General features: G+C 37.0%; 1 protein-coding gene across 3 annotated transcripts in view; it reads left to right on the forward strand.

Moving 5' to 3' along the window:
• The window catches only part of USP9X (ubiquitin specific peptidase 9 X-linked), a 154,308-nt gene that overhangs the window by 74,297 nt on the left and 57,244 nt on the right, over positions 1–22,767 (forward strand). For 2 of the 3 annotated variants that reach the window (XM_042974466.1, XM_042974465.1), the window contains exons 12-16: positions 3,154–3,360; positions 4,864–5,000; positions 6,472–6,620; positions 17,904–17,991; positions 20,857–21,199. In XM_042974466.1, coding sequence (XP_042830400.1) covers positions 3,154–3,360; positions 4,864–5,000; positions 6,472–6,620; positions 17,904–17,991; positions 20,857–21,199 — 924 coding nt within the window. The remainder of the gene's footprint in view (positions 1–3,153; positions 3,361–4,863; positions 5,001–6,471; positions 6,621–17,903; positions 17,992–20,856; positions 21,200–22,767) is intronic. The other variant, XM_042974467.1, reaches the window with a different exon arrangement.

Raw genomic sequence — 22,767 nt, forward strand, 5'->3', positions numbered from 1 at the left:
TGGATTACCAATACCGTGGTATTCTGTGGTGAAATGCATAGACAAGTGCAAATACAACTCATAAGGTATTCCAATTGCCCCTGTAGTGCTATCTCCATTGGTACCATCATGTATCTTTTAAGGCCATACTGGGTAGTGGTCTCTCTACAGTTGGCAGGTGTTGGGTTTGTAAAAACCACATGATTGGTGAATTTGTGGATTTAAGAACATGTGACCTTATGGCCATGTTAATAAGGGGTGTTGTAGTAACAACTGGCATTAGATGACCAAAGTATCATAGGGGCGCCTGGGTGGCTCAGTCGGTTAAGCATCTGACTTCGACTCAGGTCATGATCTCATGGTTTGTGAGTGTGAGTCCCACTTTCTTTCTCCCTCTCCTCCTCTCCCCCCTCCCTCTCCCTTGTGGGATTCTCTATTTCTCCCTCCCTTCCTGCTCCTCGCTCACTTGTGCCCTCTGTATCTAATTAATTAATATAAAATAAAATAAATTCTGGTTGCTGGTGGTACATAAGTTGTTACAATCACCAGATTGATATTTCTCAAAGTGTAAGGTTCTCATGACTCATCAGTTTGACATCTGGATAGGTCTTCTAGAGAAAGGCATATGTGCACCAGGGTACACGTTTAACATTTGTAGCAGAATTATTTGTAATAGCAAGCAGAATTATTTGTAATGGATAAATTGTGGAATGTTCATATCCTGAAAGATCTCACAACAATGAGAAAAAGCAAATTTGAGCAATTCAACCATATGGATAGGTCTAATAAAGTTGAAGAAAGGAATAAAATCACACAAGTCATACATCTTATTTGCGATTTCATTAACATAAACTTCAGAAATAGACCCAGCAAGCCTTTGGAGTGCTGCTTGCCATGTGTTATTTTTGACCTGAGTAATAGTTACATAGGTTTTTACATTATGTATTGTAGTAATGCTATATACTTATACTACCTTTCTTGATGTGTCACAATAGAAGAAAAAAATGTGAATTATTGGTTTCTACCTCACAGCCAACTAAATCTGAATTGCTAGGTATGGGGCCTGAGAGCCTGTATTTTAAGCAGCATTCTCAGTTGTATCTTAGGCAACATTAAAGTTGTAAATCATTGCCTTATGGAAATTCAGTTTGATATCTTTCAAAGGCAGCTGAGGAAATAATAGAGTCCATTATCATGGGTACTCTAAAGTTAATTGCCATTCATTTTTAATCTTGAGATGACTTCTGAAATACCACAGTGCATGACCAAGGATGGCCATGATGGAAGAAGGAAAGAGGTCAATTGTTACTACAGCCCCTGGACCCTCCTCTTTTGAGGATGGTCTAAATACAATAATAGGCTAAACGTAAACATGGTTCCATTTGATCTTTTTCCCCGTTGGCTTAGCAGGTATTTACTAAGCACTTACTGTTTGATAACAAGCACTGTTTTCTGAGCTCTTGTAACTTTCTGCAAAAGATGTTTCAAAGGAAACATGAAGTCCAGGTCAGTTTGCAGTTCTTCGTGGACTGGAACCAAATGATTTCAGACTTGTTAATTAGCCTGAAAGTACCTATGTATTTGTGTATTTGCCCAGTCTAGTTTTTAAATGTTTTAGTTTTAGGTTTTTTTAGTTTATTTATTTATTTTGAGAGAGAGTGACCGACCATGAGCTAGGGAGTGACAGAGAGAGGTGGGGAGAGAATCCCAAGCAGGCTCCATGCTGTCAGCACAGAGCCAATGCAGGGCTCGATTTCTCGAACCTTGAGATCATGACCTGAGCTGAAATCAAGGGTCAGATGGTCAACTAACTGAGCGTTCCAGGCGCCCCTCAATCTTTATTTTTGAAGTTTGTTTGAACCAGAATTCTTACTTTGTATTTGGTTGTGCACATCTTCTAAGTCTCTTTGAATCTACACTTTCCCCCTTTATCTTTTTCTTTCCTTGCAGTCTATTTGTTGGAAGAAACTGGATTGATTGTTGTGTTTATATCAATAGCATAAAATAGAGGCTTGGGGTTTTTTCGTTTTTTTTTCCTTTTGCTAGAATACATACATCCTAGGTGGTCATGTGCTCTTTATTCAGGAGGCATGTAATGCCTAGTTATCTTTCTTTATAAGATGTTCTTAATTATAATATCTAATGTCTCTGTTTTTTCCTGTATCCTTAGCAGTTTCCAGGTGTCTAGGAGGAATTAGAAGTATGCATTCAAGTTGTCTTCGAAGACATCCTTATTTATCTCATTGTAAATGTGTAATAATCCCGTTGAAAGGATCTGCTATAATTTACATAGCTATCCTTCTGTTGTTTGCCTTTAGGTTGATTCCACTTTATTTTCCTATAAAGACTCATTGGCAACTTTATGCATAGAGCTTTTGTCATTCTTTAGCTGCATCCCTGGCCTTTACCCGTTAGATGCCACCATCATACACATCCCACCCAATCCCTATTGTATAAACTGGGCATTTGTAAAAATACCATTTTCAGAGGTTCCCTCCCCCTCCCCCCCATCGTATAGATTTAAAATTAGCATTATATCTTCTAAATGGAAATGGTGCTGTATCATTTCTGCATAAGTTAGAAATTGTTTTCATTGGTTAATAACAGACTTTGCTACAGCTGTTTGTTTTCATATGTATAATGCACAGTGCTCTCTTACCAGCTTTTCAAATTTATTATGAAAATCTTTGTATGTCAGGTTATGTTTGCCATCTTTTAATATAATTTTAAAGTCACAAATAACAGACTGAATCTACGGCAGTGGTTTTCAACAGGCCAGTTCTGCCCCTCACCCCACCCTTCAGAGATACTCAGCAGTATATGGAGATAATTCTGGTTCTCACAGCTGAGAGGAAGAGTGTCTACTATCTTCTGGGTAGAGGCCCAAGTATGCTGCTAAACATTCTGTGCACGGAGCAGCCCCCACAACAATGATTTCTCCAGCCTCAAATGTCAATTCCAAGGTTGAAAAACCCTGGTCTTAGGTATTTAACTGTAAATAGAGACTTTTTTTGTCCTCATGTTTAAGTCTGCCCTATCTTCTTTCTCCTATATCACTAGAATAATTCTGTGCTCAGCTGTGTTTTCTGATGAACATAGTTAATCCCATGACCTGTCATTTAATCAGTGATGGGCAAATGTGTTGTTTTCATGCCATATAAAATTTTTTTCTAGGCCAGTTGGACAAATGCAAGTAAAAAGCAACGTGAAAAGCTACTTGAGCTGATACGACGCCTTGCAGAAGATGATAAAGATGGTGTGATGGCACATAAGGTGTTGAACCTTCTGTGGAATCTGGCCCATAGTGATGATGTACCTGTAGACATCATGGACCTGGCTCTCAGTGCCCACATCAAAATATTAGATTATAGTTGCTCACAGGTAAGGTGTGCTTCCTTAGCACACTTTTTCTGACCCTTCTTCCTTATCAGGATGGCTTAGGAACAGAATAGTTCCTGATTTTCTTGACATTGTTATTTTTGAAATTATCTTCAAGAATTAACTCATTTTCTTCATCTAAGTCCACCTTCCTCTTCTCAGGTCTCTAGGTCAGAATTTTGTTTCTCGTCTGAAAAGCATTTAATCTCCTTGGGAGAAAGACAGTATAAAAAACAGATTATATAGTGGTAGAATTGTCAAATGCATGGTGCTGAAGTGTGAGTTTCAAATAGATCGTAAAATACTAAAGGTGATGAGGGACTTGAGAGGTAAGAGAATTTGGGTTTTCTTTGCTCATGGGGAAATTAAGAACAATTAATAGAGTTTCCTCAATAGTAAAACACTTCGAGCCTTGCCTGTGAGAAAATCACACAACAGCTTCCCTGCATTCTGACTTGTGGCATGTAAACTGTTAACTTGCAGTAAAATGGAAATTGCTGAATAATTTTCAATTTGTGAAAACTATTTGCTACACCAGTGAACTGAAATTTAGATGAGAGCTAAGAAATTAAGTTCAAGTAGGTATATGTGATTCAGATGCTATTCAGGTTTTTACTATACTTGCTTGTGACAGTTCATTAAATATTTATTCAGTATCTTCAATACTGATAACTTTCTTCTTTTTCTTTTTCTTTTTTTTTTTTTTTTTTTTTTAACGTTTATTTATTTTTGAGACAGAGACAGAGCATGAACAGGGGCGGGGCAGAGAGAGAGGGAGACACAGAAGGGGAAGCAGGCTCCAGGCTCTGAGCCATCAGCCCAGAGCCCGACGCGGGGCTCGAACTCACGGACCGTGAGATCGTGACCTGAGCTGAAGTCGGACGCTTAACCGACTGAGCCACCAGGCGCCCCAATACTGATAACTTTCGATATACATTCTTTCAATTAAACAGAGACTCAATGTGCTCAAATAAGTAATCAAACTTAAAATTGTTAGGTACAGAAACCTGCATTTCTGATTACTATTGATTTAGGGGAAGGAATAAAGTAAATAAGGTATGGGAAGTAAAATATCATTTGAAGTAATTAGTTGAGTTTATAATACTTTCGTAACTGTTCTCCCTTTATCTTTTTGTATATGTGTTATGTCCTTAGTTTGATTTTTGGTGAAAAATTTTTTAACTTAGTTGCCATACCATTTTTTGGGTAAAATACAAATTTTCAGTGTCCTTCCTTCATTGTTGCTAAAACAAATCTATATAGAATAACAGGGTTATGTGTTATTGCTGAATTTTGTTTTATGGTAGAATCCTTTAAAGCATTTCACTTTTTGTAGTTTTGGTAGTAAACGTGAAATAAAAATGGACTTAATGCTGCTTTTGTTTATTAAACCCTTTATTGCAATTATTACGTGTTTCTGAGGATAATCTTAAACCCTGTTTCATAATTGAAGCTGGAGTTTTTCTGAGTATGACCTACCTAAAACATTGAAATTGTTTGTTTAAGGACCGTGACACACAGAAGATCCAGTGGATAGATCGCTTTATAGAAGAACTTCGTACGAATGACAAATGGGTAATTCCTGCACTGAAACAAATTAGAGAAATTTGTAGTTTGTTTGGTGAAGCCCCTCAAAACTTGAGGTAAGGCTTTTAACAGAAAATTTCAGTATTTTTTCGTATTTTATTGAAAAGAAATTACATTGTCACTTGGTAAAAGCAAACTTTTCAAAAGAAAATTAGAGTGGGGAGGGGGTGATAGGAGGCGGAGAGAAGTTTCAATTTGGAACCAAAAATTCATTTATCATATCCACATCCTTGACTTTATTGAGAACGTAAGCCACAATTAAATGATACGCATCAGAATCTGCAGTATCCTGTATTACTCATGAAAGATGACAAGATCTGGTTTAAAGTATTTTTTTTATTGATTTTAGCGAAATTTCGATTTAAATAGTGGTCTTTATATTATCTTACATGCTGAGTTCTTACTGGAATCATATTTTCTAGCATTTTCTGTTGACAAAAGTTAGAACACATGATGTGAAAAGTTAAAAATAATATGCAGAGAATGAAAGCCAGGTGTAGTACAAAGAATATTTACAGTGAGGTCAGGATTCCTGGGTATGGCCCTTATGTCTAACCAATCATACTATCTTGTAAAGATTTACTAATCAAAAGAAATGTGTTTTTCTTATGTGTAAAGTTAGATGATTGCCAAGGTCCTTTTTAGCTCTAGATTATTATGATTATGCCTAGGACAGAAAAGGCCATATATGTTTTGGTTTTAATGTTTGAACTTTGTCTCATTTTTTTTCTGGAGGCTTAAAAAGTTATGAAATTTAAAAAGCTATAAGGATAAGCCTTGGAGAAAATCCAGATTTATGTCTTAGTAACTAACATTTTTTTCAGGGAGATATTTTGATTTGGGAGCCACTGTATGTAATGGCTTTTTGTCTTTCTCAAATGAATTAAATTTGTTGCGGGATATTTTACATACTCTCCCAGGGTACAGTGGCTTCATTTCCACTAGAATAGTAATGGCTCTAAGAGTTTATTGGTTTCAGTGAAGGTGGCAGAACAGGTTGGAAAGGAACTAGATGTCTTGTTTGTTGATGATAACCTGTGGGCAAACATGGCTACAAACCAAGTGACCCAGAATGTACCTTGAATGGCTAATAAATCGGATTTTTCTGAACGCATTTTCTTTGTTCAAATTTTTCACTCCAACCATAGCATAATCTTGTGGTGCTAATCTTGGCAAGTGTCATGTTCCCGTTTTACAATTTTGGAAATAATCCTGTAAACTGACACAAGTGCTTTGTTACTGCTATAGGACAGGAGTGGAAATTGGTCATTGAAGTAGACTCCCATGGTGTGAGACGGGAGAATATTAACATAGTGTCCACGTAAATGAGAATAACAGAATAAATGTCTTTTTGAAACAATATTTTATTTTAAATTGCTTGATCTTGTTATTGAAGTAAATGACCAAGAGTGTAATTCTGTAATGATGGAGAAACCATTTTAAGGTTTTAAATTAGTAGCTAAGAATTTAGATTGTATAAGCTCTTTTGATTACAACAGAGTTTAATTGCCTAATTATATTGTTAAGTTCTTCTCGTTTCAGTCAAACTCAGCGAAGTCCCCATGTATTTTATCGCCATGACTTAATCAATCAACTTCAGCACAATCATGCCCTAGTTACTTTGGTAGCAGAAAACCTTGCAACTTATATGGAAAGCATGAGACTGTATGCTAGAGGTATGTGTTATAAGCTAACATGAAATACGGGAAATAACAGCAACTTCTCGGCATTTGTTCTATCAATTACCTTAAAAGATGACAACACCTGTATTTTAAACGATGCAAGATAATTGGTTTTATTAGCTGTATTCTTTATGAGCTTATGTTCCCCTTTTACTCTCAACTTCTATTCACCCTAAATTCCAACCCAGCATTGCAAAGCTCTCCTTATTAAATTGATTTACTTTTCTTCTTTGGGACTTCTGCCTGCCTGTACTGTAACTGGTTGCTACTTTCTTTGGAATGAACTTATCTCATTCTCAACCTTTGTTTCCTTACTACCACTATCTTTATTTTTTTTTCCCCCAACAAAATTTGTTTTGTCTATGTCTATTGTACATATTATAGTTCTTTATAATCCTAAGTCCACATTTCACAAGTGTTTCAGACTCTGTGAATTAGAAAATGCACAAGAATAACCAAGTGAAGCTACATGAATCTTCATGTTTATGTTGGTTTTCAAAGTGTGAATTTGTTTAAACGTGTCAGGGTAGAGTTTCCTGAGGTTTCAACAGCCAGTTTTTAAGTTCCTGCCATATGTAAAACTCGGTTTCAATACTCTTTTCCTCTCTGGCAGCCGTGTCTATCTGTGCTAGAGTACAGATTGGTTTTTAGTACGTATCAAACTTTGTTCCCATAGCCGTAGATAGAAAATTTTATGCTACTACCAGTGCTAGAGATTGAATCGAACATAATGGTTACTGAACATGCTACTCATTTAACGTGTTACGCTAGATAAGAGTCTGCAGAAGCCAATAGTATATATTAAAAATGATTTTTAAAAGTTTATTTTTCGGAGAGAGAGAGTTGGGGAGAGACTGAGAATCTCAGGATCAGCACTGTCAGTGCAGAGCACAACCCAGGGCTTGATCCCGTGAACCACGAGATCATGACCTGAGCCAAAATTACGAGTTGGACGCTTAACTGACTGAGCTTACTTAGACACCCCAAAAATGATATTTCGGATACTCCTCATTTGAAGAGTAGATTGGCTTCTTGGCATTCTTGAATAAAATCCTAAGATGCTTATAAATCATAGGATTTCTTTAACATTTACAGGGTATATATTCCCATATAAAATTCAGATAAGCATAATAGAAAAATTAAGCAGCTCTTCAGGTATGCCACCTGATTGTGTTGGCTGTTTATTCTTTCATGTACCCCACCTTCTGGGCCAGCTGAGTCCTCCTAGGCAGTAGATTGTAGAGCTAGATAAGCAGTCTAAGCATCAGGAGGCTGTTAGGCCCCAGGCAATGATCTTTTATCGTTTTAGGCCCGAGTTCCTTCTAAGCATGATAGAATAATTGGTGCAGTATAGACATGTGACCATGTGATTTATGTTCTGTACCAAATGCAACCAAAATCTGAGAGAAGCACCAGAGGTTTGCATGTAATACACCCAGTCACTGGGAGCCTCTGGGCTCAGTTTAGCATAATGTAGATTCTTTGTTATGATCTCCTCTCTTCTTGCTGGTACAAAGTCCTCACATATGCCATTGCAGGCCTTCCCCCAAAATGGAGCCATATAAATCATCCGCGCTGCAATGCTAATTTTGCTTACTTCATTTGTATGTGATGTTTTAATTTATTTCATTGCCAGAAGTTGAGTACAGTGCTGTCGGGACACTCAGGAGATGATGTTGCATGTGCAGTTCAGCCTCACTTGGGTTTCCAGCTTCGTTTTAGTCCAGTGCCATATAAGTCATTGCCTCTTCTCAATTTCATTGTCCAAAGAATGTTTTTCAGTCTTTAGTTTTCCCTCCTTAAATTGCCTGTAGTTCCATAAAATGAGAGGTATGACTCTTCATAGTCAGATTGTCTACTTGTGAAAAATGACCTACACTAGCTAGGCGTATGACCTTGGGCAAGTTATTTATGTGGGAATAATGCCTAGTACATATTAAGCACTTGAGTTTTTGTTGCTGTTGATGTTCCCTTAAATTCATTGACACACCTTATGTTTTTTTCCTAATTTTGATAACTTTTCCTCATTACGGTACTCCTCTGATTAAGACCTTAATCCTTAAATATGGCGTGGGGGGGGGTGGGGGGAAGTATATTTTACAACTAGTAAGATTCTCCTACACAGTAAGCTTTTTGCAGCATTAAGTCACTTCTGTGATAACGTCAACCACCAATTTCTGAATTTGAAATTCTAAAGTAAATTACAGCCTTTGTCTCTGTATAATAGAAATATTTTATAAGATCTCATTAGGTGTGAGACCTGTTATCTAGCGGGATACATCAAGGTTTCAGAATGTTGTCCTGCTCATGTTTCATGTCCACTTGTGTCTTTTGCTTTGGAATAAAATGTTTTCACAGTACTTAGGTCAGCTGATTCTACCTCCTGTTTTATTATTAGATAAAGTTAATGAGTTTATTAAAATTCTCTCCAGTATTTACTCCTGTATTTTTTTTTTTAATCATTTTTGAGAGAGAGCGTGAGGCAGGGAGGGCCAGAGACAGAGGGAGACACAGAATCTGAAACAGTCTCCAGGCTCTAGGCTGTCAGCACAGAGCCTGATGCAGGACTCGATCCACGAACCGTGAGATTATCACCTGAGCTGAAGTCGGCTGCCCAACCGACTGAGCCATCCAGGCACCCCTCGTATGTTCTTACTACTAGTAGTGCCTTCGGATAATGGTGCTTACCAAGTCGTCCTTTAAAAGTTTTTTAATGCATACAACAAAGTAAAAAACCAGTTTTAGTTTTCACTCAAGTTTTGCCTTATGATAGGATTGTCATTGTACTGACTTGAACATTTATTGATAGTTTTATTTACCGTTTTTCCCTGGCTTCTAGATAGAAGAGTCTGCCATGGGGCTCGAACTCATGAACTGTAAGATCATGACCTGAGCCAAAATCGAGTCAGATGCTTAACAACTAAGCCACTCACGCACCCCTGCATTCTATTTTCTATAGACTACCACTTCCCCATGACTTCTTCCCAACCTCTTACATCTAGTACTGGCAATTTTTAGGAACGTTTTTCCACATAAACAATTTCTTCATGAGTGTCATTCACCAACAGTGCTGTGGGTTAAGGTCAAATCCTAGGCTAGACTTTCTCAGCTCTGGCTCATTCCTACACAACAGTCATGAAATATGGCTAAGTCTGTGTGGGTTCTTTGTGACTTAAAAAAAATTAATTTAGTATCCGTTTTATGAATGGCTTATAGTTCTCTAGAGTAATGGTTATTTCCAAAGTCTGTGTAAGGAAAGTAAATACGATCCTCCAACATCTTACTTTAGAAATTGAGAAAGGGCTTAAAGAATCTTGTTGACATGTCAAAAAAAAAAAAAAAAATAGGAGTTGGCTCTTACTGGTGAAAATTAGGCCAAAATAAAAGTAACTAAACCAATTAAATGAAGTACAGACTCTTCAGTCTATGCTGAAAGAAAGGGAAGTATCAACTAATATACGTGGAACATGTGATGATCATAAAAAACCAAGGGATGAGGGATTTAATTTTTTGAATAGTGGGAGTAAGATGTTCAGTGGATCTTCTCAACAAAAGAACCATTTCACTGAAGAAAATTTTAAAGTTTTTTTTTAAATTTTAATGTTTGTTTATATTTGAGAGAGAGAAAGAGAGCATGAGCAGAGGAGGGGCAGAGAGTGAAGGAGACCCAGAATCTGAAACAGGTTCCAGGCTCTGAGCGGTCAGCACAGAGCCCGACGTAGGGCTTGAATCCACGAACCGTGAGATCATGCCCCGAGCCGAAGTCGGATGCTTAACTGACTGAACCACCCAGGCATCCCATGATTTGTGAGAGACGGGCTGTGAGGATGAAGAACTCAGCAGTTAGGCTTCAAGGGATTCACCTTATTTGGACAAGAGCATTATTAAAATTTTGGTGAAGAACAATTAGGGTGCTTGCAGCTCCGTGTACTCATATTGGTAAATGAAACAGCAGAGCCACCAAGAGTTTAACAGATTTTAGATCAAGAGACAAGATGAGCCCTCCTGGGAGTAGTCAGTCCTAGGGGGTCACGTGCATTAGGTTGCACCCACTCAGAAGCAATCAGAGCAAGACCGGGACAAGTTGAAAACATTCTTAAGTCCACACACCATTCCATTAGCAAAGGTTTTGAGCTCCACTGGCTGAAGTACTTAAATTGAATTTCTGATCAAACCCTGGGTAAATAATAAGCTACCCTTACCTGGGGACAACTCTTAGGAAGCCAGGCTTAAAAGTAAAATTTTATCCCTTTTGAAAGTAAAAGGAATAAAACGTATTCCTTGTAGTCAAGAAGACTATGCATCATGCCTAAGACTGCACCCTCCTGAGTGAGTTCCGGGAAGAAAACATCGCAGCTTTGTCTTTGAATGTGGAGCATAAACAAACTCCTTGAACTGGGATGTTAGCCTCCAAGCCACTCACATCCACTGGTAAAGGGTAATAATCTAGCCAAAGCAGGACTTAATTACAGCATTTCACCAATAAGGGGCTTATGTTGTAAGTAGCAGGAACAGCTTACGTGTAGCAAGGCTGAAAGGTAAAAGGAGGAAAAATACTGTGGGTGAGATAGACCTCAGAGAGTTCAGACTATTCACTAAATAACCAAGCAAGCAACACCAACCTGGGAGTTGGTGGGTGGTGTCAAAATTAGGTTGCTATAATATATTTAAATACCCAAATTTCAACCAAAAAAAAAATTAAAGGTGTCACCCATATATATACAGACCACAGAAACTGCCTCTAAATGGGCCCAGATGGTAGACTTTGCAGACAAAGACTTGAAAGCAGTTACTACAGATATGCCCAAGGAGCTGTATGAACTTGTGTCTAATGAATTAAAGGAAAGTATCGTGACAGTTAGTTGAGAATAATGTCAACGAGATAGAATTTTTTCTTTAAAAGAGTAAGAATCAAATGGAAATTCTGGAGTTGAAAACTACAATACCCAAAATGAAAAATTTGGAACAGGGGCTGAACAGAGCTTGCAAGCTTGCGGAAGACTCCATCTGAACTTAAGATTGATGAATAGAGATTATGCAATCTGAAAAACAGTGAAGAAGGAATGAAAATCCTATAGAAATACTGGACATCATTAAGAGTACCGACATGCATGCAGTGGGAGTACCAGAAGGAGATGCAGGAGGCAGAAGGGAGCAGGAAAAAACATCATCGCCAAAGACTTCCTAGATGGATTTAGAAACCTTAACCCATATATCCAAGAAGCTTAAAGAATTCCAAGTAAGGTAACTTTAGACCCAGATGCAGGCACTTCATAGGTGTAAGAAAATTTGAAAGTTGTAAGAGAAAAACGAACTCTTCACAAGGAAACACAAGTAAAATTAACACTTTGTTTTGTAGAACATTGGAGACTAGAAAGTATTAGGATAAATGTACATGAAGTGCTAGGGGCAGTGGAGGGACCTGGCAACTAAGTAACCTACAGCAAAACTATCTTTCAAAAATGAAGACAAAATAAAGCATTCCCAGATAAATGCTGAGAGAATTTATTGCTAGCAGACATGCCTTGCAAGAAATACTAAAGAAAGTAATTAGACTGACAGTAGGTGACACCAGTCATTCAAAGCCTAAGGGGGGAAAATATAGTTATGCCTTGTTTTACTGCTTTTTGAAGATAACTGCATATTTTACAAATTGAAGGTTTATGACAACTCTGCATCGAGCAAGTCTATCTCAGTGCCATTTTTCCAGTAACATTTATTCACTTCATGTCTCTGTCACATTTTGGTAATTCTCAGGATTTTAAACTCTTTTATTGTATTTGTTAAGGTGATCTGTGATTGGTGGTTATGACTTGAATACTCTAATTACCATTTTTTAGCAATAAAGTATTTTTAAGGTATTTACGTTGTGTTTTAAGACATAATGCTATTTCATGCTTAATAGACTATAGTATAAAGTATACCTAACTTTCATATGCATTGGAAAGCCAAAGACTTCATCTTACTCACTTTATTGCAATACTTGATTTGTTTTGGGGGTCTGGAACCAAACTTGGAGTATCTCTCATGTGCCTGTAGAAGTTTTGAACACTATAAACCCATAATCCATACCTAACAGGCATATAAGGAATACTCCATCCAACAAGAGCAGAATGTACTTTCTTCTCAAGTACAAATAGAATATTTTGTAGGACACACCATATTCTAGGCCATACAGAGTAGGATTTTTGTCCACAGTTGAATTAAATTGTAAATTAAGGAAATTTGGGGATTTCACAAGTTCGTGTCCATTATATGCTCCTGACTAACCAGTGGGTCAAAGAAGAAATGACACCTGTGAGATGAGAATATACTGAGATGAAGGAAAACACAAAATGCAGTAACTTTGGGAGAGTTGCTAAGTCAGTGCTCAGAGGGAAATTTATACCTCTGAGTGTTCATAGTAAAGAAGAAAGTTACCAAATCAGTAACCTTCAGAAACTAGGAAAGAGCAAACTAAACCCATAGAACAAAGGAAGGAAATAATGAAGATTAGAGTTGAAATCAAGTAAGGTAAGGGAGAGAAAACTTAGAGATCAATGGAACTGAAAGTTGGTTTTTTGAAAAGGTCAGCAAAATTGACAAACCTGTAGCTAGGCTAAGAAAATAAGACTCAATTATGAAAATCAAAAGTAAGAGGCCATCTCTACTGATCCCACAAAAAAATAGAGTACCAAATTGCTGAAATTGGAGAAGCAGTTAAAATTTTGAATAAACTTAAGTGAAAAAGTTGAATGAGTAACAAAGAAACCACAAAGAAATTCTGGGACCAGGTGGTTTCATTGGTGAATTTTATTGAACATTTGAAGGATTACCACTCCTCCTTCACAAATTCTTTCAGAAAATAAAAGTACACTTCCCAAAGCCTTCTGTGAAGCCATTATTACCCTGATACCAAAACAATACAAAGACATCAGAAGAAAACTACAGACCAGTATCCCTTATGAGTAAAGATTAAAAATCCTTTTAAAAAAAAGGTGGGGGAGGGGGCAAATCAAATTCAGTGACCTATAACAAGGACTATGTATCATGACTAAATAGAACATATGTCTGGAACACAATGTTGATTTCACACCCAAAAGTCCATTGTGATACACCAATAGAATAAAGGACCAAAACTGTTATCTTCTCAGTAGATGAAGAAAAAGTATTTGACAAAATCCAATACTTTTTCATTTTAAAATCATTGAACAAAATAAGAATAGAAGGTGACTTTATCAACCTGATGAAGGGCATCTCAAAACTCTCCTAGCTAACTTCATACTTAATGGTGAAAGATCTGCTGCTTTCCCCCAGGATCAGGAATGAGATCAAGATGTGTATGCTAATCACTTCCATTTAACATTCTGTGGAGGTGCTAGCCTGAGCAACTAGGCAAGAAAAATGAGCATCCACATTTGAAAAGAGGCATAGCTATCTAATTACAGAAATCAACACTTGTATATAGAAATCTTTAAGAAACCACTAAAATCTATTAAAGCTAATAAATGAGTTAAACTAGATTGCAGGAATTAAGATCAGTGTACAAATGTCAGTTATATTTCTGTATGCTCAGTAATGACCAACCTGAAAATAAAATTAAAATAATTTTATTTACAATAGCTTTATAAAGTATGAAATACTTACAATTGAACAAAAATACAAAAGTTGTACATTTTAGTTATTTTTTTAAGATTTTTAAAAAAGTAATCTCTACACCCAACGTAGGGCTTGAACTCATAACCTTGAGATAAAGAGTCACATGCTCCATTGACTGAGCCAACCAGGCACCCCCAAAATTTGTACATTTTAAACTGTGGAACAGAATTGTGGAAAGCAGTTAAAGATCTAAATAAATGGACGGACAGCCCGTGTTCATTGAATGGAAGACTTAATATTGTTACAGTCATTGTACTCTGCAAATTAATCTACAGATTCAAAATAAGCCCTATAAAAATCCCAACTTACTCTTGTAGAGAAATCCATCAGCTGATCCTAAAAATCGTGGAAATGCAAGAGACCATTGAACCATATAATAGCCAACATAATCTTTAATGCTGAAAACCAAAGTTGGCTGACCTATATTTATAATAATTCCTGATTTCAAAACTTAATACAAAATAAACATAACCCAGTGTAGTACTAACATGAGAATAGATGTATGCATCAGTGGAATAGATAGTCTAGAAATAGTTAAATTTATGTTAACTGATTTTTGTGAGTGGGAAGAATATTCAGTGGGAAAAGAAGTAATTTTTTGATAAATGTTGCTGGAAAGTTTGTATATGCACATCTAGGAGAATAAAGTTTGATCCCCTACCTCACACCATACACAAAACTTAAAATAGATCATAGACCTAAAAGTATAAAAGTCTTAGGAAGAAAACAAATTTTTGTGGCCTAAGGAGGAGAAAAGGTGGTGTATTGGAGCACATCAAAGCTTAAAACTTAACTGCTTCAAATGATTCAATAAAGTAAAATGACAGTCCAAGAATTGGAGAAGAAAATCTAAGTCCTATGTCTAATAAAGGACTTCTATCCAAAATATAGAAGAACTCTTAACAATTAAAACACAACCCAATTAGGAAATGGTCAGAGGATCTGTATAGACATTTCCTCCAATGGCCAAAAGCACAAAAAAGAAGCTCAGTATCATTAGTTACTAAGGAAATGTGAATCAAAACTACATTGAGAACCTACTTCACACTTAGGATGACTAAAATAAAGATGACAAATGTTTACACAGCTCAGACTATACTAAAAATCATTAAATTGTGAATTTCATGGTATTTGAGTTATGTCTCGATGCTTTCTCAAAACTGAGCTGCTTTTATGAGTTATTAAATAGTCTCTAGGCAATTTGCATTCTGTAATGACAAGAACCAATTTATGTTAGCCATAGCCACTTGGATTTAATTTTGTCTGATTTAATATCTCCTGCTCTCGTCAGTTGGATGCGACAAGAGTCACAAATGCATCATCGTCTTTGGCTGCTAACTAGAGCTGAATGTTTACAAGGAAGACCACCAAACATGCTGTTTATGTTCTGGCAGCCCAGAATCTCCTCTGTAGTAACATGTCGAGTCTCTCCCTTTCTATTTAGCAACGAGGGATCGTCTTAAAGGAGGCTTTATGCCTAACATGGAGCTCAGACTCACAACCCCAAGATCAAGAGTTGCATGCTCTACCAACTGAGCCAGCCAGCTGTCCAGGGTCTAGTTCTTGATAAAGTGCTGGCACCTAAAAAGGGATGGGGGTATTAAAACTAGTGGGCAGAAGTTTAAGAAGCAGGATACTTACATAGTCTGAAGGCATCTCCCCACTACTTAATAAGAAGAGAAAAATAGTAAGTTTACACTGCAAAATCCTCATGGAAACACTTTGACCAAATGATCAAAGTTAACTTCGGTATTGTATCAGTGTTAATTGCAATGTTGTTATTTAAACAAATGTCTTCGTTATTTGGAAATATTTAAGTATTGGGGGAGTGGGGGCAGGTACAGAGCTATGTCTTCAACTGACTCAAATGGTTTAGAAAAATTACACTTACGTTATATGTGGCAACTAATGAAATAGATGCAGCGAAATGTAAACAACTGGTCATTGTGGGTGAAGTTGATAAGGGAATTCACACATTATTTTTGAAACTTGTGTTAGATGTGAAATTACTAAAATTTAAAATTTCCCCTAAAAAGGAACATGGCAGGCAAACAAAGCTGTGCATAAACTCCTTGTTTAGACAATAACAAAAAAGGCAACTGAAGTCCATTGATGATTCAGATATTTCAAGACTAATTCTCTGAAAAAGAAAAGTTCTACATAGTTGATTAGATTTGATCTTCTATCCAGTTTCTTGAGAAACTGTTTTAAGTCTGCATCTTGAGGAAATGGACTTTGATGGAAGTAGAGAAAACATGTTTAGGACTTTAGGTAGATGGCAATACATGTGGAAGTAGAAAGCGGTTCTAATATATTGTGCTTTTCTTACCAAAACATTAAAGGCAGATTTTATTTATTTGTTTAAAGTTTATTTTTTGAGAGCCCGCACACACAGCGGGGCAAGGGCAGAGGGAGAGAGAGAATCCCAAGCAGGCTTTGCACTGTCAGCACAGAGCCCGATGCGAGGCTCAAACTCACAAACCATGAGATTGTGACCTGCGCCGAAATAGAATGGGATGCATAACCGACTGAACCACGCACGCGCCCCGAAAAGCAGATGTTTTTAAACACTCTGTGTTCCATATATGTTCCATCTTTACATCAGTCCCAAGATTTTCTTCACAGAAGAAACCACTAGTTTTGAAGAGTTTTTTACTATTTCTGGAAGGTCTCAATTAGAATTCTTTGGCAGTAGCACACACGTACCATAAAGTCCATGATCTGGCGTGCAAATATCAGGAAGCCACACAATTTCTTGTTCCTCCATACTTTGTACAACTTGCTGGAAGAAATGTCAATGATTTCCTCATGTTTGATAGCAGTTGTCAGCATTTGCTTCGTGTCTCTTTAGCCCCAAGCCACAGATGACCTTGACCATTTCCATGTCACACCACTTTTTCCAACGAAGTCAAAACAGATAACAACTGTCCATAGTGTTTTCAGTACAGTGGGTTCTTTTTAAGATTTTTTGCTGTGGCCTTTCATTCCAAATAGACTTTTCCACCCACTGTATGTTTGAAATCAATGTAAAACCAGAGTTTACTACTAGCTTTCTTTTTTTTTAAAGAAGGAATTTATAGATTAAGCTAGGCTTAGTGACCAACACTTACCCATGGTCATGATTGAAGGATAAGTTCTTTTGAATTTCTATGAGACTGTTCTAGACTTTTATAACATGCTACTGGTAATAACTATGATAACTGTACAGAATGGCACCTTATGTTTTTAGGTAAACATGAGTAATATTTTAACTAATTTTTCTCCATGAAGGTAGTTGTTAGAACAGGAAGGAAGTTGAAACAGTTTTGTCTTGGTAGCTTATTTTCACAGATCGCTCGGGTCAGTCTTAGGCTGTAATCAAAAATTGCTTGTGTATACTGATAAGGCAAAAGGGCTGTGATGAAAAATTATTTTTGATAGCATATATAAAAGATCATTTTCTTTTGGTTATGTAAAAGAAAAGCTTATTTTTGTAGGGAAGGTAGGAGATGGGTAGAAACCATCAATAATTAATTAGTAAACTTCAGGTTGCCTTTTAATAAAGAATTAATGACTTTGTAACTGACTTAAATTTCCGTTGATTAAATTTGGTGATGTGGGTATCCATGTGTATAATGCCGGATTTTTCTTAATTTGCAGATCACGAAGACTATGACCCACAAACTGTGAGGCTGGGAAGTAGATATAGTCATGTTCAAGAAGTCCAAGAACGGCTTAACTTCCTTAGGTTTGTTTTAAATTATCAGTGTTGCTCTCTTTAAGACCCAGATAAGGAATGCTTAGTTAATGTGCTGTATGGTTAGGTCTTTGTTAGGTGATCTTTTTCCCTGCCATCTCGTATTTTCCCACGTGGAAATGATTACCTGAAAGTCCCAAGGACATTTCCCTATGTGCTTATTATTAAATACTTTAAAATTACTGGCTGATTATTAACTCTTATTCTTTGCAATATTTGAACACATTTTAAGCTTTTGTATATACTTGTTCTTCATGTTTCTTTATGCTAGAAATAGGTTTATTTTTAGAGAATAAATTTCCATACTTTGACACAACCAGCTAGAGAATTGTATTGACCTTAATGGTATCCTAGTCAGTAGGGAAATGGAGTCAAAAGGCTGCTGGCCCAGCACCTCGAAAGAGTGGTTTGCATCCAGTGGTGTCTTGTTCATCCTAGCAGTGGCTGACAAAGGCCATCTGAATGAATAACATTATTCTGATGGGGATGAAGAAAAGAGGTTTATTCCCTTGAGCCAAAGCTAAATGTAGTCCATGGCTGAATTTGAATTTGCTCAGGGATAATTAGCCTTTAATGATCATACACTTAACAGATTTGAAATTGTTAAAAAGTTTTGTTGATGAGGGGTTTCTTGTGAATTCAGAAACCGCAGGCTGCAGAAGTGCTTATTCAGTTTCTAAGTGTGCTAAGAGAGATGCCCAGATTGTCAGTGCTTTGGGAAATCTATTGCGTTTATTATTTTGATACATTAGGGAATTTTCTCCTAAGCTCAGTTAATTAGGGACTTGTTTATTGAACTGTGTGCTTATTTACTGGAAAACATTTACATAAATAGTTACATAATGATTGTAACTTGAGGAAAAACTCTAGCCACCAAATTTCAAGAAATTCAGCATTGGTTTAAAGTGAAATGTTTTTTCTGTGTGTGTTTTGATTTTCAACCACCTGGATAGAAGGACCTGCCTCCCCAGATTGAGAATCACTTCCATAGTGAGTCATCATTATTGATGGGTTTGTGTTGTATCCCGTAGGTTTCCTAGAACAGAAAAGTGGTTATGAGTCCTACTGTATTCAAGTTTGGAATCAGAGGACCTATTCTGCTCCTTGCTTTGTTAGTACCTGTCTTCATGACTTGTAGCAAAACACACTCAAGGGAAGAGAACCTCACATTACTTACAATATACTTGGCCTGTGCTAAACAGTTTACACTTAATCCTCAGAGCAATGCGGAAGGCAGGTATTATCCCCATTTGATTCATAAAAAAATGGAGATCGACATGGCTTAATAGCTTCTTTGATATCTGGAAGCCCATACATAATGGCATTGCACTGCTCGACTGGATCTGACTTCAGGGTCGGTGCTCTTTATATTAGACCAGTGATTTTTGGAAATCTGTCTTGGAGCCTTAGGGCTTCTAAGGAGCTTCCTCCAAGATTTCTGAACAAGCGGTGGAGATTTGATCCCCATTTCTTCTTTCTTTCCTCCTCTTCCCAACAACTAGGGCAGCCCTGCTTTTATATATCAGACTTGAGAATAGAATTCTTGCTTTAAGAAAGTTTTCTGCTTGTTGTACTTTAAAAAAAACAAACAAAAAACTTTGAAAACAAATTCATGTTACCACACAGGACATTGCAGATCATATCTGTAAGTTAGAAGTAGCAGGGTTAGGTAGGACAAGGTGCTAGATACCTTCTTTAAGCTCACCAAAGCTTTTAAAATATCAAAGACCCTAGAGTTGAGATCCCAAAATGCTTTGAGATAATGAGAGAACCTATTCCCACGAAATACATGCACCTTACTTTATAACTGGGCAGGGAATCATCATTATGTGAGCTAAAAATTATGTGCTACTCAGAATAAAGTGTCTCGTTTCCTTTACTTCATCGATAGGGCAGTCAGGGTGGGTGGAGGAATGCTGAAAGAAATCTAAAGCTATGATAGAAGAGACTGCCACTGTCCCAAAATTCACCTTCATTGTCTTAATAACCAGTAGTCACAATACTAAAAAGACCCTAGAGAGCATCACTGAATAATTGATAAGCATTCTGTTAGATACTGACATAAAAAGTTTAAATCATATGTAGGTTATTCTGTTTAATGTGGCGAGGTACTGAGTGATGCATCTTAGACCATCAGGAAGCATTAAAACTTAAGTAGTTTTGACCTAAAATTCGTTAATGAAATGGTTATCTGTGAAAGTCACTTGGGAACTACCTCATTTTCCAATAATGGCATATTAGCAGAATGGTAAAAGTCAAACAACCCATTAAATACAGTTGTGTTTTTTTTTTTTTAATTTTTTTAACGTTTTATTTATTTTTGAGACAGAGAGAGACAGAGCATGAACAGGGGAGGGTGAGAGAGAGAGAGGGAGACACAGAATCTGAAACAGGCTCCAGGCTCTGAGCTGTCAGCACAGAGCCCGATGCAGGGCTCAAACTCACGGACTGAGAGATCATGACCTGAGCCGAAGTCGGACGCTTAACCGACTGAGCCACCCAGGCGCCCCCCATTAAATATAGTTTTGAAATGGCTGGATTCAAAGACCAAACTGTTTAAGTTCAGGAAACAAATACTTAATTCAGTTTAAGTTCAATCACCTCACAGAGTTCCTGGCACATTTTAGGTGCCCAGTATGTGCTTGTTAAATGAATGGATGAATACCTAAGGGTTTTTTACTACAAGATGAAAGTTGAGGAATAAGTAAGCTTAAGATGTCAATAAGAATTGACATCTTTTTATCTGTAATTAAGGCGTAATTACGATAGATGGATTATTTCTACATATACTGCTAGATTGCCTTTCAGGATAAAAATTATGTAGATCTAATTGCTAATTTTCTATGTTTTTCCAAGATTTTTATTGAAGGATGGCCAACTGTGGCTATGTGCTCCTCAGGCAAAACAAATATGGAAGTGCTTAGCAGAGAATGCAGTTTACCTTTGTGATCGTGAAGCCTGTTTTAAGTGGTATTCCAAGTTGATGGGAGATGAACCAGACTTGGATCCTGATATTAATAAAGACTTCTTTGAAAGTAACGTGCTTCAGCTTGATCCTTCCCTATTAACTGAAAACGGAATGAAATGTTTTGAGCGATTCTTCAAAGCTGTGAATTGTCGAGAAGGAAAACTAGTAGCAAAAAGGAGGGCATATATGATGGATGATTTGGAGTTAATAGGATTAGACTACCTTTGGAGGGTAAGTGAAAAGTAGGAACTTTGTCAACATTCTTTCTGATGAAATATTTCAAATAGAGAAGGAGTCACAAGTTTGCATGTAAATTACGTATATATGCTGATCTGATGCTTGTCTAGAAGGTAGTGGTAGTTCACTTTTGTCTTATTGTATCATTTGTCATTAGGTTTTTTCTTCTCTCTCTCCCTTCCCCTCCCCTGTTTTGTCACTGATAATCCTTTTTGTCTTGGCTTAGAGTCTGATCATTCCAGGTGTATTTAGAAATATACTTACCATATAGATTTTTCATTCCCCTGCCCCCCATAGAAGTCATTGTTCTTCCTTTTGTTTCATTCAGTGTAGATCCTGTTTCTTCTCCTTCATTGTTTTGTTTTGTTTTGTTTTTTAACGTTTATTTGTTTTTGAGACAGAGCATGAACGGGGGAGGGGCAGAGAGAGAGGGAGACACAGAATTGGAAGCAGGCTCCACGCTCTGAGCCATCAGCCCAGAGCCTGTCGAGGGGTTCGAATTCACGGACCGTGAGATCGTGACCTGAGCCAAAGTCGGACGCTTAACCGACTGAGCCACCCAGGCGCCCCTCCTTCATTGTTAATTTTACATTATTATACATGCAATGCTAAAATAGAGGACAGAAGAGAAGACTATTTAGAATGGGTTACAAATGTATACTTTATTGGCACAGTTTTAACTTGTGATGTTTTTAAACACCCGAGGGAATGAAATATTACTGTCTTATTTTTCCACCGTTGTATTTTTTTTTATTAAAAAAATTTTTAAATGTTTATTTTTGAGACTGAGACAGAGCCTGAATTGGGGGGTGGGGGGGGGACAGAGAGTAAGTGAGAGACAGAATCTGAAGCAGGCTCCAGGCTCTGAGCTGTCAGCACAGAGCTGGACGCAGGGCTTGAACCCACGAACCATAAGATCATGACTTGAGCCAGAGTCGGACACTCAACCAGCTGAGCCACCCAGGTGCTTCTCCACTGTTTTAGTATTAAAATATATATGTGCTTGAGATAAAATGGATGCAACATCATATTAGTTTCAGGTGCACAGCATAATGATCTGATATTTGTATATATTGTGAAATGATCACCACAATAAATCTAGTTAACAATCATCACCACAAGTCATTACAGATTTTTTTCTTGTGATGAAAACATTGAAAATTTAGTCTCCTAGCAACGTTCAAGTATGCAGTACAGTATTAACTGTAGCCACTGTGTTGTACCTTACATCCTCAGTATTTATTTTATAAATGGAAGTTTGTACCTTTTGACCACTTTCACCCATTTCGTCTATTCCCCGCCTCTGGCAACCGCCAGTCTGTTCTGAGTTGTTTTTTATTTGTTTTTAGATACCACATACACATGAGATCATGCAGTATTTGTCTTTCTCTGAACTTTTTTCACTTAGCACAATGTCCTCAATGTCTCTCCATGTTGTGCCAATATAGTATTAATATATTATTTTTACTTTTAAATCTCACTTGTTCATAGCAGTTTATATTGGGTTTTGGATATATTTTTCTGCAAACTGTAGGCTCTTTACTGTGTCATTTGATTTTTCA

This window comes from Panthera tigris, chromosome X (assembly GCF_018350195.1).
Source record: "Panthera tigris isolate Pti1 chromosome X, P.tigris_Pti1_mat1.1, whole genome shotgun sequence".
NCBI classification, from domain to species: domain Eukaryota; kingdom Metazoa; phylum Chordata; class Mammalia; order Carnivora; family Felidae; genus Panthera; species Panthera tigris.